At 42.3% G+C, this 14556-nt stretch overlaps 1 protein-coding gene across 3 annotated transcripts in view; it reads left to right on the forward strand.

Annotated features, from left to right (window-relative positions):
- M1AP (meiosis 1 associated protein) overlaps positions 1–14556 on the forward strand; it is a 96949-nt gene that overhangs the window by 551 nt on the left and 81842 nt on the right. Inside the window, exons 2-3 of one of the 3 annotated variants that reach the window (XM_063695758.1) lie at positions 4970–5060; positions 13622–13913. In XM_063695758.1, coding sequence (XP_063551828.1) covers positions 5044–5060; positions 13622–13913 — 309 coding nt within the window. In that variant the 5' untranslated portion in view covers positions 4970–5043. Of the gene's footprint in view, positions 1–4969; positions 5629–5792; positions 5918–13621; positions 13914–14556 lie in introns of those variants that run through there. The other 2 variants (XM_055378143.2, XM_055378144.2) reach the window with 2 other exon arrangements.

Genomic DNA, 14556 nt, shown 5'->3' on the forward strand with positions numbered 1-14556 from the left:
ATGGTCGGGCCTCCTTCTTCCAGCCAATCGGGATTGAGTGAAGGCGGGGCTGAGGGGAGGAGAAGCCTAACCCAGGCAGAGGCGGTGCTAGACCCAGGTGAAGGTGGGAGTTCTGCCTCGGAAGTGCGCTGGGGCTGCCAGTCAGAGACCTCGAGTGGCGAGTTTGCTCCGGCCACTCCAAAAACTCAAACGCCCATAGCTGTACTAATAAGGAAAACTTGCTAATAAGAGGACGTGGATACACGCACCAAGTTTCTCAAAATTAATACTTTGCAAGCATTTAAGGACGGCTGCCTATGTGCTGGGCAGGCACAGTGTAACGCGCGCGCGCACACACACGCGCACACACACACACACGATTATACAGAAAATACTAAAAATCACGGCCCTTGCCCTAGGGAGTTCACACTGTAATGGGGCTTCCAATTGTAAACAAATAACTGCAAATAGATAATTGCAATACGAAGCAATGCACGTTTGCTATAATAACGTGCAATAAGTGTGCAGAAGGGCCAGGTTTTGCCAGAGGAAATCAGGAAGGCCTCACAGAAGAGGTGACATTTGAACTGAGTCTTCTAGGGTTGGTAGGCCTTTGAGGGCGAGGAACAAAGACTGCCTATGGGCATATCCACTTGGATATCCTACAAACAAGGCAAGCATAGGTCCTGAGGATAACTCACTATCTCCTCCATCCCAACCCTAGGTCCTTCTTCAAGCACTTAGTCTGCACTTAGTAGGTAGTCTTTGCTTTCTCCTCTTTCACCCCCATTGTATTAGTTATTTAGGCTGCAAAACAAATGTAACAAATTAACCTCAGAATTTGGTGGCTTAAAACAAACAAAAGACCTGGTCCCTGAATTCAAATTGCTTAGCCTGGAGGGAAAATCAGACATTTGGAATAAACTTTTATTATCTCTCACAGTCTCTCTGCGTCAGAAATTTAGGAGTAGTTTAGCTAGGTGGTCTGGCTTCCAGTCTCTCACAAGATTACAGTCCAGATATCAAATGGGGCAGCAGTCCACTGAAGGCTTGTCTGGGGCTGGAGGATCCACTTCCAAGATGGAGGACTTCCATGCCTGCCAAATTGGTAGTGGCTGTTGGCAGTAAGTGAAGGTTGTTCTCCACATGAATTTCTCCATGGGGCTGCTTGAATGTCTTCACAAAATGGGGTGACTTCCTCAGAGCAAGTGATCCAAAAGAACAAGGCAAAAGAGCAAATGATATATTTGTGACCTAGCCTCAGAAGTAACACACAATCTCTCAGCCATATTCTACTTGTCACACAGGCCAGCCCTGATGCACTGTGGAAGGGGACTTCACCAGGTGGTACAGGGATTTCACTGGGAATACAAGGATTTCAGCCTCCTTTCTTGGAGACTAGCTACCACGCCCATATGTAAGAAATCACTATGTCCTTATAAATCTGACTAAAAAGTAACTTAAATCCATCCTTTTCTTTCCATTATCATCATAGTTCAGGACATCATCATCATTCACCTGGACTGTGTGATAATTTCATTTAAAAAACAAAAACCTTGCCTCCAATCCCTCCCCTTCCAGACCGCCATCAGGATAATCTTTCTAAAGTGCAAGTACTAGTTCTAGGTTATTCTTTCAACAGTTATTAAGGGCTTACTATGTGCCAGGCATTTTACTAAGTACTAGAGATAAGATTAAGACATGGTCCGTTGGCTGGGCATGGTGGCTCATGCCTGTAATCCTAGCACTTTGGGAGGCTGAGGCAGGAGGATTACTTGAAGACGAGTTCGAGACCAGCCAGGTCAACATAGCAAGACCCTGTCTCTGCAAAATAATAATAATAGCAAGGCCTGGTGGCACACACCTGTAGTCCCAGCTACTTGGGAGACTGAAGCAGGAGGATCACTTGAGCCCAGGAGTTCAAGGCTGCAGGGAGCTATGATCACACCATTGCACTCTAGCCTGCCAAAAAAAAAAAAAAAAAAAAAAGCCATGGTCCTTGAATTCAAATTGCTTAGCCTAGAGGGAAAATCAGGCATTTGGGATCAGTACTTCTAATCTTCTCTCTGAAATCTTCTTTCTAAAACCAACCTCAACACAATGGAACCCCTGCCCCCATCTGAGTTTCTTCCTCTAGCCCACTATATGCCTTTCCTAAGCTGCTTCTCAGCAGTCTAGTCTAGGCCTTAGTCCCTTCTCTGAACATGACTTATTGGTTGTCTTTTGATTTTTTTAATATTTTTTCCATTTTTTTCACAAAACATACAATAAGAGGTTCTTATTGTGCAACCTAATCGCACTTAAGTACATGCATTCATGTACCCAATGTACATATTAGTGAGTTAAATTTTTAACAAAGTCATACTTACATTATATTTACCTTTACTTCAGGAGCTAAATTTTTTTTCCCTATCATGTTGCATTTTATTCTATTCCCTTTTTTTAAATGCTGGTTGCAGCCCACTAAATTGATTTTACTATTCATTAAGGAGTTGAGATCTCCACTTTGAAAAAAAAAATCACCGTTCTATGTAGTCTCATTCATACTAATTTAGTTAATAATGATTTTCTAAATCTACATTTCCAGGCCATATCTTTCTCTTCAGCTTCTGACACACACATCCAAGTGCCTAGTGGACATTTCCACACAGTGTAACCACAGGCACCTTGATTTCAATATGTCCAAAACTGAACTATCGTCCCCATCCTCATAGCATCCTGGTAATTGTGTGGATGCTAAAACCAATGTTCCCCATCTCTATACATAGCACTACTGTCTTTCCAACTGTCTAAGCCAGAGACTTTGCATTTGTTTATTCAATAAGTATTCATTGAATGCCTACTATGTTCTAGGCCCTGTCATTTTGGATTCCTCCTAATCAATCAAATCAATCATAAAGGCCTGTTAATTTTAACTCCTAAATATTTCCTCCCACATCTCTGCATCCCCTCTGCCAATACCCTAATTCAAACAACTATCTTCTCTTGGCTGGGCTCCTTCCTACTCTTGTCTTGTCCCTATGCTCCGCTGCCACCACCCCAATTTCAGCCCCCAATCCATTCCTTTTAAGGCAGGGAAGGCAGGGAGAACGTTCTCTCCAGTACACAAATCAGATCATGTCACTCTTCTGCTTAAACACTTCAGTTTATCTCCCCATTCCAGCCCACCCCGCCTTTGCTATGAGATAAGATCCAAAATCTTTACTATAGTCCACAGATCGTATATGTTCTGGCCCTTTGCCTATCTCTCCTGCTTCATCTTTGACACTCCTCTTCCACCTACTATACTCCATACTGGAGTATAGTTCAGCAAGACTGTTGGGGAATCATCAAGCCAATGTTGCCCATTAGAGGAGTGCTGTGTGAGAAGTGCAGTGTTTCCCAGGAATGGGTCTGCCTTAGTATCTCCACCACATTCAGTCAGTGGCTGGGAAGATGGCCTCCATGCAAATGTGGCAGTAGATTTCTTTTTTCTTTTTTTTTTTTTTTTTTTTTTTGAGACGGAGTTTTTGCTCTTGTTGCCCAGGCTGGAGTGCAGTGGTGCAATCTTGGCTCACCGCAACCTCCGCCTCCCGAGTTCAAGTGTTTCTCCTGCCTCAGCCTTCCGAGTAGCTGGGATTACAGGCATGCACCACCATGCCTGGCTAATTTTGTATTTTTAGTAGAGATGGGGTTTCTCCATGTTGGTCAGGCTGGTCTGGAACTCCTGACCTCAGGTGATCCACCCGCCTTGGCCTCCCAAAGTGCTGGGATTACAGGCGTGAACCACTGCGCCCAGTCGTGGCAGTAGATTTCTAAGGCAGCAGCTGATGCCCTTGGTCAGTTACACTCCTTGTAGTTTAAAGTCTGCAAGGTGCTTTCTCATGACCATTACAGTTTGTCACCCTCAGAAAACAATTCTTATGTCATAGTCCCCATTTCTGGTACAGTTCTTTGCATATTTTTAATAAATGCTACAGAGGGTACAGAAAGAAATTAATAGTAGGTAGGAGCAATGGGTGGTATGGTTTGGAGTGAGGCTAGTGCTCAAGTTTGAATGTGTCCCCCAAAGTTCATTTGCTGGAAACTTAGTACCCAGTGGAATAGTGTTCAGAGGTGGGGCCTAACAAGAGGTGATTAGGCCATAAGGGCTCTGCCCCCATAAATGAATTAATGTCATTAACTTGGAAATGAGTTAGTTATTGAGAGAGTGGGTTTGTTGTAAAAGTGAGTTCAGCTCCCTGTTGCTGTCTTGCTCTTTTGTACCCCTTGCCCTTCTGCCTTCTGCCATGGGATGATACAGAAAAAGTGCCCTCACTAGATGTGAGATTCTCAACCTTGGAATTCCTACCCTCCAGAATTTAAGAATACATTTCCTTTATTTACAAGTTACTTGTTCTGTGGTATTCTGGTATAGCAACACAAAGGGGAGTAAGACAGTTAATGCTGGGGTTGAGCCTAGTAAGGTAGGTGGGGTCAGTTATAACGGACTCTCTAACCGAAAAGGAAACATAAGCCATTTTTGAGACAGAGAATGATATGATCAAAATATTTTTACAAGGACAATTCTAATATCAGTGAAAACGATAATCTGGAGATTAGAGACAGAAAGGCTAATTTGGACTATATGGGGGGAAAGAGCTGTTGAGAAGCTACCCTTTAAACTGAAACACAGGAACTCTATTGAATATCAGATTATAGTGTTTAAAAAAAGACATAGGTTAAATAGTTCTGTTCTTACCTGAGGAACAGTTGATAGGAGCAAAATTGTTTAGTGGGACTAGAATACAAGCAGGCAACTCTTTTCCTGTTGAAACATCTAACCTATCCTGTGCCACTCATTGAAATATTGCCCCACCCCACCTCCAACCTGCATCTAGACAATGAACTGAGAAAATAACAATAATAATAATAAAGAAAACAAGGAAAACTGCTTGTACATTTCTAGCTTGGAACTAGCACTATCTTTCCCTCTCCTGTGGACTAATTCAGAGAATTCCTTTTTAACCAGAGTTGAAGACCCAGACCAACCAACTGTTAAGGACCAGGACGCTCCTACCCCATCTGGAGTTCGTCAAAGGGACTATGGGAATCAACCTCAAGTAAGCGAGAATGAGTATGAAGAGAGCGACAGACCCTCTTGGAATACAGGAGTTTGAAAAGACTTAAAAGAACTTTCTGAAGGCAGCTATAACTTCCATGAGGGCAGGGACCATTGTCTGTACATCCACTGTACTCCAATCCTAGCACAATGCGTGGCACATAATGTGCCCACCACAGACGTTTAGTGAACAAAATAGCGACTGGCTGAAGGAAATGATGTGGAAGGGAAAAGTTAAAACCAAGAAAACGGTCGGTGGGGGAGCTACTGGCATGTTTCATGGGAAGGGGTAGAAAAAGAAAAATGTCAGGTTTAGCACAGCATTTCCAACAAATAGACAAAATTCTACCTAAGGGACAAAGAAGGACTGTTTTCAGGGTATCTAGGGACTTGGAGACCGTTTTCCTGAAGCGCCACCTGAAGCGCACCCTGAGGCAGCCAGGCCCCGCCTTGCCCGCAGTGAGCTTCCCGCCCAGCCGCGCCGGCCTGAGGGGGGCGCCTCCGAACGCGCGGGCGCACGCTGAGAGCTGGGAGGACCAGGTGAGGGGGCCTCCGTCTTCCGAAGACAGGTACGGTTCTCCACGCCTCGGGGAGGGAGGGCAGCCCGAGAGCAGCCGGCACCACTTCGCAGGCTGGGCGTGGGCCGAGCTCGGGCCCGTCCTCAGGCAGGTGTTGGTTGCGCTGGCCGTGGCGAGTGCCGGCGCAAGACTGACGCCAAGAGAGAGGCTCCGAAATCGCTGTCGGAGTTATCTCTCCGCATACTGTTCTGGGCGGCCAGGCCTGCGCGGAGTCTGGGCCCGGAGCTTCCTCCGCGGGGCCCCCAGGCCCGAGGGCCGGGCTGCTGATCTGCCAGGCACGGTAGGCGCCATGCCGAGGGACCACGGAGGCTTCAGGGAGCCACGAGAATTTTTTTTCTTCTGGTTTTGCTTTGTTTTTGAGACGGAGTTTCACTCTTGTTGCCCAAGCTGGAGTGCAATGGCGTGATCTCGGCTCACTGCAACCTCCGCCTCCCGGGTTCAAGTGATTCTCCGCCTCAGCTTCTCGAGTAAGCTGGAATTACAGGCTCCCGCCACCACGCCTGGCTAATTTTTTTATATTTTTAGTAGAGACGTGGTGTCCCTATGTTGGCCAGGCTGGTCTCGAACTCCTGACCTCGTGATCCGCCCGCCTCGGCCTCCTAAAGTGCTGCGATTACAGGCGTGAGCCACCGCGCCCGGCCACAAGAATGTTTTCATTTCGTTTAAAGTGAACCCATGAAGTCAAAGAAAGTGTTTTGATTTTTTTCTCACATCAGGAGGGGGAAATGAGATTTTTAGGGCCTACAAAATCCATTAACTTCTTTTAATCTTTTTTTAATGGAGGAAGGGGCCCACGAAGACGAAAGTGGCTTAGGGCCCACGAAATCTTTAATAGGGTCCTGCCAGAGGGAGAACCATTGAATCGTTTATCACGCGACAAAGTGAATGAGGGCTTGTAAAGGGGCCCTAACCTAGAAAGCTCAGCACGGAACAGAACATCCGCAGAGGCAGACACAGCGAGAAGCCGATCTGTGAGAGGTGGATCTCCCGGGGTGCGGGCAGGGGAGGGCCTAGTGTGGGGATGGAGAGTTGGGCAGAAGGCACAAGCAGAACTTTAGGGCCAGGGTAAAGAGATTGGATTCTGTTTCCAGTGGTGTAATTGGAAATCCCTGGAGGGTTTTTAGTTTGGGCATAACTTGGTTTGGAGTGGTTCAAGGCCCAGTTCCAGTTTTAACCAGTTTGCAGGGAGAATTCATTAAGCGAGTGTTCTTGGCAAAAGTGGAGAGTATAGGGTCAAAATAAGGTCAGAGCCTGTTTAGTACTATGCCCAGACACATCAGATGCATGAATTGATGAAGTTTGAGGATGTAAGGAAGAGAGCTGCCTCTTACCTCGTTTAAAATACAGTCTTCCAATTGCACATTAGTGTGGGATTGAAAAATGACTGCAAGCTGAAACCATTCAAAGAGATCTTAAACACCAATGGGAAAAATTACAGTTGTTCTATAACCTTGAAAAATTGTCAAAACACTAAAACTTTCTTACTAACTGTATAGGGAAATGTAAAACAGTAAAACTATTTCATACACTAACTTAAAACATTAGAAACATTGAGAGCTAAAGTGTTTTATTTGTTGAAAAAAAACTTACCAAGAGTAGTTTGAACAGTACTTGTTTGCTTCTCATAGTAAAACTTATGAGAGAGCAAACATTTTTTGTGTGTCTTGGCAAACTGTCATACTTCTTTCTAAGTTTGGGTTAGTTTCCTACATTTTATCCTTTGTACCTTCAATTTTGTAAAATATCTCTGAAAGTTTCTTTAATAATGAAGCTTTTTGCCAGTGGCCCTTTCTGTAGGATGTCTTCATCCTTTTCATCACAATGACTTTCCTCAAGTATGTTGATAAGTTTGCCTTCACTAAATTCCTCTGGCTGCTTCTCTAGAGTCTATCAGGTGGAGGCAGTGTCAACACTCTCATAGTCAGCTGTTTCTCCTTTAACTCCACTTATGTTAGATTCAGATTTCACTCTTGGCATTATCATTTTTTATTTATTTGCTGCTCCTTTTATTGGCTAGTTTCCTCTTTCAATTTTTGTTTTTATAAAACATCACATGGGCTTATCACTAGGAGACAAGGAGGCGACACAACTACACACTTCTGTCTGTGCTTTAACTGACTAATGGATCTGCAGTGACCGGTCACCAACAGACTTTGAAAGAAGTGATATAATTAATTACTGATCATGATGCACTGATCACTATATTATATCAGTACGCTATATCAGTATACTATACTATTGATACTGATAACTAGTAATTCGTGAACTAAAGAGCTAGATACTACTTTATGTAATTACAGTTAATATTCCATGGTAACTGAAATTTCAACTGTGTTGTTGGAAGACTAGTGTTAATTAACTAAACTGTAGTAACTGAAATCTATATACTTGAACCATGCAAAATGAGGACTGCCTTTACTTTATTTTTTTATTTTTATTTTTTTCAAGGGTGAGCTGGTGATGTTAAACAGCAACTTTTATTGAAGCAGCAGTGTACAGCAGCAGCAGAGGTACTGCAACTGTGGAGCAGGGCTACCCCATAGGCAGTGTGCCCAGAATAGCAGCTCAGAGGTAGTTCAGCAGTCATAGTTATACCCACTTTTAATTACATGCAAATTAAGGGGGAGTTGATGGAGAAATTTCTAGGAAAAGCATGGTAACTTCCAGGTCATAGAGTCGTTGCTATAGAAAGGGATGGTAACTTCTGAGTGTTGCCATGGCAATGGTAAACTGACAGGGCACACTGGTGGGCATGTCTTATGGAAAGCTGCTTCCACCCTCGCCCTGTTTAAGCTAGTCCTCAATTTGGTCTGGTGTCCAAGCGCTTCCTGCAGAGTTGAGTCCCGCCTCCTACCTCACTATCAAAACTAAACTCATACGTGCCTTATGGCCCAGCAATACTGTGTCCAGAATTGGTGGGTTCTTGGTCTTGCTGACTTCAAGAATGAAGCCACGGACCCTGGCGGTGTTATAGTTCTTAAAGATGGTGTGTCCGGAGTTTGTTCCTTCTGATGTTCGGATGTGTCTGGAGTTTCTTCCTTCTGGTGGATTCATGGTCTCGCTGGCTTCAGGAGTGAAGCTGCAGACCTTTGCGGTGAGTGTTACAGCTCTTAAGGCGGCGTGTGTGGAGTTGTTCGTTCCTCCCGGTGGGTTTGTGGTCTCGCTGGCCTCAGGAGCGAAGCTGCAGACCTTCACGGTGAGTATTACAGCTCATAAAGGCAGTGGGGACCCAAAAAGTGAGCAGCAGCAAGATTTATTGCAAAGAGTGAAAGAACAAAGCTTCCACAGTGTGGAAGGGGACCTGAGCAGGTTGTCCTGCCTCTACTTTAAAATGGCGTTTTCAGATGTGAGAGATGGAGATGGATAATTAAATTTAATTATACATTAAATAAGGCCTCTGACTACCTGTTTGTGTGAATTTCTCTGTGTCAGCTTCAAGTTCAGCATTCCATGTAGAAATTGGCCCCATGTACTTAAAGTACAGTTTAAAAATATGTTATGTGCTTTCTTGGTAAATACATTAGTAATTGATTTGGATTTCTGGTTCAAGATGACTTTCAACAGATTAGCATATTCATTCATTTATTTTTCTAGCTGTATCCAGCACGTAATTGGAACTCAATTTTTAAAAATGTTGAATGAACAAATGCTGACTTCCACTATCCAAAAAGGGAAGTTTGAAGAGAATAACTTCACTGATTCATTTGGGGAAATACATCTATCTATGTATTTTTTTTTTTTTTTTTTTTTTGAGACGGGGTCTCGCGCTGTCACCCAGGCTGGAGTGCAATGGCGCGATCTTGGCTCACTGCAACCTCCGCCTCCCGGGTTCCAGCGATTCTCCTGCCTCAGTCTCCTGAGTAGCTGGGATTACAAGTGCGCGCTACCACGCCCGGCTAATTTTTGTATTTTTAGTAGAGATGGGGTTTTACCATGTTGGTCAGGCTGGTCTCAAACTCCTGACCTTGAGATCCACCCGCCTCGGCCTCTCAAAGTGCTGGGATTACAGGCGTGAGCCACCGCGCCCGGCCTATCTATGTATTCTTAGATCATTTTTAAAGATTCTAAATTCCAAAGTGTTTCTGAAAATTATCATAATTATCTTTCTATTGGTCACAGGGGAAATCAAATAAGCTTTAATTTTCCCTACATTGTTTAGCTAAAAACAATTATATAGAATGATTTTAGTTCTCAGAGGTGGGGACATATTTTTTAGCTATCTTTTTTATCATATTTCTTTTGTTTTCTTTTGATTGTCCTAATGTTCTTCTTGAAATATTTTTATTATTAAATATAACATATATACAGAAAATGTCATAAAACATGAATGTATAGTTTAATAGTAGAAAGTGAATATCCAATATCCACAATAAAGATCAAGAAATAGAACATTAGGCTGGAAGTGGTGGCTCTTCCCTGTAATCCCAGTACTTTGGGAGGCCAAGGTGGGAGGATTGCTTGAGCCCAGGAGTTTGAGACCAGCCTGGGCAACATGGCAAAACCCTGTCTCTACCAAAAAAACACACAAATTAGAGAGGCATTGTGGTGCATGCCTGTAGTGCCAGGTACTTAGGAGGCTGAGGTGGGAGGATCACTTGAGCCTGGGAGGTGGAGGTTGCAGTGAGCTGAGATTGGGCCACTGCTGCACTCCAGCCTGGGCGATGGAGCGAGACCCTGTCTCAAAAAAAAAAAAAAAAAAAAAAAAAAAAAAAAGAACATTACCAACACCCCAGGACCCCCTTCTTTTGTCTCTTCTCATCATAATGCCTTCATTCTTTCCTAGGGAAAATCACTACCCTCATTTTTGTGATAATCAATTCTTTACTTTTCTTTATAGTTTTATCACTGTGTATGCACCTCTAAACAATATAACTACTTTTGCTTATTTTTAAAATGTAAATGAAATCATGCTACATGTGTATGTATTCTTTGTGTCTTGCTGCTTTTACTCAATATTATGTTTCTTAGAATCATCCATGTTGCCACATGGAACTGCAGTTCATTCATCTTCATTGCTGTATGTGGAAATATACTATGATTTATCCATTTTAATGTAGATTGACATTTGTGTTTTTTTCAGTTTTGGGTAATTGTGAACAAGATTGTTATTAATAGTCTTTTGGCTGCTATGATCTGACTTTTTTTTCATGTATCCTGTTATATATGATTATTTAAAGATTATATGATTAAGAACAAAAAAAATCCAAAAAGTTCTATAGATAAATTATTATAATTAGTAAGAGAGTGCAGCAAGGTTGTTAAAGTCAATATACAAAAATTAATTATAGCTGAGCACAGTGGTTCATGCCTGTAATCCCAGCATTTTGGGTGTCAGAGCCGGTTGGATTGGTTGAGCTCAGAAGTTCAAGACCAACCTGGGCAACATAGCAAGACCCCATCTCTATAAAAGATTGTTTTAATTAACTATATTTCTATACATAAGCAACAAACTAAAAATGAAATTTAAAAAGATGAGAAAGGGAAACTTTGTCATCGATAGTTCTTTGAAATGTAAATTAATATTTAAAAATTAACAGATCCCTAAGACTAAAATTTGACAAAAGACAAGGAGATCTTTTGGGAAAAATTACAAAGCTGTAGATTATTTTAGATTTTCTATATACACAATCATTGGCACACAATGACAGTTTTCTTTCTTCCATTGCAATGCCTTTTATTTATTTGTCTTACGTCGTTACTACCTTCACTATAATGCTGAATAGAAGTGATGATAGCATGCTCCTTGTCTTACATGGAAAGCTTTCAACATATCACCATGAAGAATGATGTTTGCTCTCTCTTTTTGTAATATATTTTGTCAGATTATTCCTATCATCTATTCTTACTCAGTCTTTATCATGCACAAATGCTGGGTTTTAAACAGAGGCTTTTTTGCATCTATTGGGATGATCATATCATTTTTCTCATTTACTTTTTTAATGTGACGAATTACGTGATTGATATTCTAATGTTATATCAACCTTATGTTCTTGGGATAAACTCAACTTGGTCATGCTGTGTTTTTTTTTTTTGTATATTATTAGTTTCAATTTCTCTATATTTTATTTAGAATTTTTACAAGTTTATGGGTGAGATTATCCTATAATTTTTTTCTTATTACACCTTTATCTGGTTTCACTTTCAAAGGTTGTGCTAACCTCATAAAATTAATTGAGGAGGCCAGGTGCCGTGGCTCACGCCTGTAATCCCAGCACTTTGGGAGGCTGAGGCGGGCAGGAGTTCGAGACCAGCATGACCAACATGGAGAAACCCTGTCTCTACTAAAAATACAAAATTATCCAGGCATGGTGGCACATGCCTGTAATCCCAGCTACTCAGGAGGCTGAGGCAGGAGAATCACTTGAACCGGGGAGGCAGAGGTTGCAGCAAGCCAAGATCATGCCATTGCACTCCAGCCTGGGCAACAAGAGTGAAACTCCATCTAAAAAAAAAAAAAAATTAGTTGAGGAGTGTATCCTGTTATATATGTCCTTCTGTTCTTAAAATAATTTGTTTAAGATTGAAATTCTTGGCTGGGCACGGTGGCTCACACCTGTAATCCCAGCACTTCAGGAGGCCGAGGCAGGTGGATCACTTGAGCCCAGGAGTTTGAGACCATCTTGGGCAACATGGCAAGACCCCATCTCTACAAAAAAAAAAAAAAAAAAAAGATTGAAATTCTTGGTCTTTGCATGTTTGATGGAGCTCATCAGTGAAATCATCTGACCCTCTTACTTGTGGGAAGATATTTGATTACCAATTACATTTCCTTAATGATTATAGACTATTTAGGTTTCTAAAATTTCTTTAGTATTGGTTAGATACATTTTTCTAGGAATTTGTCCACTTTATCAAACTTATTAGCATAAAGCTATTCATTATGTCCTCTTATAACCCTTTTCACGTTTGAGCATTTGTGATGATGTCCCTTTCTCATTCCTTATATTGGTTCTTTGTTCTCATTTGTTCTCACTTCCTAATCTGAGTCCTGGGGATAAGTATAAGTAGCCAGTAGAGAAAGAAGGCAGGAGTATTGGAGGCAGAGAAGCAGCATGAGCAAATGCACTAAAGTGAGTATATTTGGTATTGTTTCCATGAAAACCTTGAGGCGAAGAACAATTTCTAATGAGGCTAACAATTAAGTAATGACAGGTCTTAAAGACAGTTTAAATTTTACCTTATAAGAGATTCAGACAACCAAAGAATTTTAACCAAGGAGAAATGTAGTCATATTTTCATTTTTAAGAATTATTCGTTAGGTACTAAACACACATATGCTAGGCATTGATGAATAATATCAACAAGACAGGTTCTCTACCCTTGGGAAGCTTACGATATAGTGGGAGAGGCAGTCATAGAAACAAATTGTAATAGAGTGCAATAAATGCCAATAAAGAAACAAAGTTTATGAGGGCAGATAGCTTACTTTGAGACAGAAGCTTGAGTTTTTTGGTGTAACTTTTGATTAGTTCCACTCAGCATCTCTAAGCATTCTCAGGCTTACATTATAGGCAAACATCTAGATCTCTTGGGAGCTGTTAAAATAGGATGGCCTGGGCCAGGTACGGTGGCTCACGCCTGTAATTCCAGCACTTTGGGATGCCAAGGCGGGCGGATCGTGAGGTCAAGAGATCAAGACCATCCTGGCCAACATGGTGAAACCCCATCTCTAAAAATACAAAAATTAGCTGGGCGTGGTGGTGCGCACCTGTAGTCCTAGCTACTCGGGAAGCTGAAGCAGGAGAATCGCTTGAACCTGGGAGACGGAGGTTGCAGTGAGCCAAGATCGCACCACTGCGCTCCAGCCTGGTGACAGACCGAGACTCTGTCTCAAAAAAAAAAAAAAAATAGGATGGCCTGGACAAGCTTTAGTACCCAATCTGACTCCTTTCTGGATTTGTTTCCCTCGACTTGTATTTTATATTTCAACAGAGCACACATAATTCAGTTTGAAAACCAGTGGTTTCTCTTTCCTTCCCTATAGGTGTAAAGAATATCCAGCTGGTGGCTACAGTTCCCCCTCTGGTTTTGCTGCCATGCATCCTGGGCGAACTACTGGTAAAGGGCCCTCCACTCCCACTCAGATTGACCAGCAACCTCCACGGCTTCTCATTGTGCACATTGCTCTACCATCCTGGGCTGACATCTGCACCAACCTCTGTGAGGCTCTGCAGAACTTCTTCTCTCTAGCCTGCAGCTTGATGGGCCCCAGCCGCATGTCCCTGTTCAGTTTATACATGGTACAAGATCAGCATGAGTGCATCCTCCCTTTTGTGGTAAGTGTATCTATATTTATTCATTTTACCCTGAAAGCAAATACAGTGGTAAGGTTTCTGGAATAGAGATCACAGTTATTAATACTTACAACAATAACCGCACTACTTCTCCACACACAGTAGCCCCCGAGTAACACCATGAGAGCCAGAGGGCATCCTGCATATATAGGGGTGTGTACTGTTGAAGAGAAAATCCAAAATTATTAATCTGGGAGTATAAATAGGCTACAAGCTCCACTCCAGAGAGAGGGAGAGAAACCTTGGCATTGACAGATGTTTGAAATGTAAACAACTGACTCCTTTTATGCCCTTTGAAATGTAAACACACAAGGAGGGAAGCCTCTAAATCTCTTCTGAGGTCTCCGACTATTCAATCGTCTTTTAACTTCCAAGACTTGCCCTTTAACCCAGGTACCAGTTTTCTTCGCTCAGAAAGCCCTAACTATGCAAAAACGTGAAAATATTTTTTCTACATTCCACATAGACTCAGGTGAAACTGCCCCCTAGGGTTATGGAAGGTAATGGCTGGGCCAGGGGCAGTGTCTTTACAAAGCTCCTTCATACATAAACAATTATCTATGCTCCTCCTCAAAATTTCAATCTTCCCTTTCTCCCTTGTATAAAATTCAGAATCATAGTGAAG

The sequence above is a fragment of the Gorilla gorilla genome, chromosome 12, assembly GCF_029281585.2.
Source record: "Gorilla gorilla gorilla isolate KB3781 chromosome 12, NHGRI_mGorGor1-v2.1_pri, whole genome shotgun sequence".
Taxonomy (NCBI): domain Eukaryota; kingdom Metazoa; phylum Chordata; class Mammalia; order Primates; family Hominidae; genus Gorilla; species Gorilla gorilla.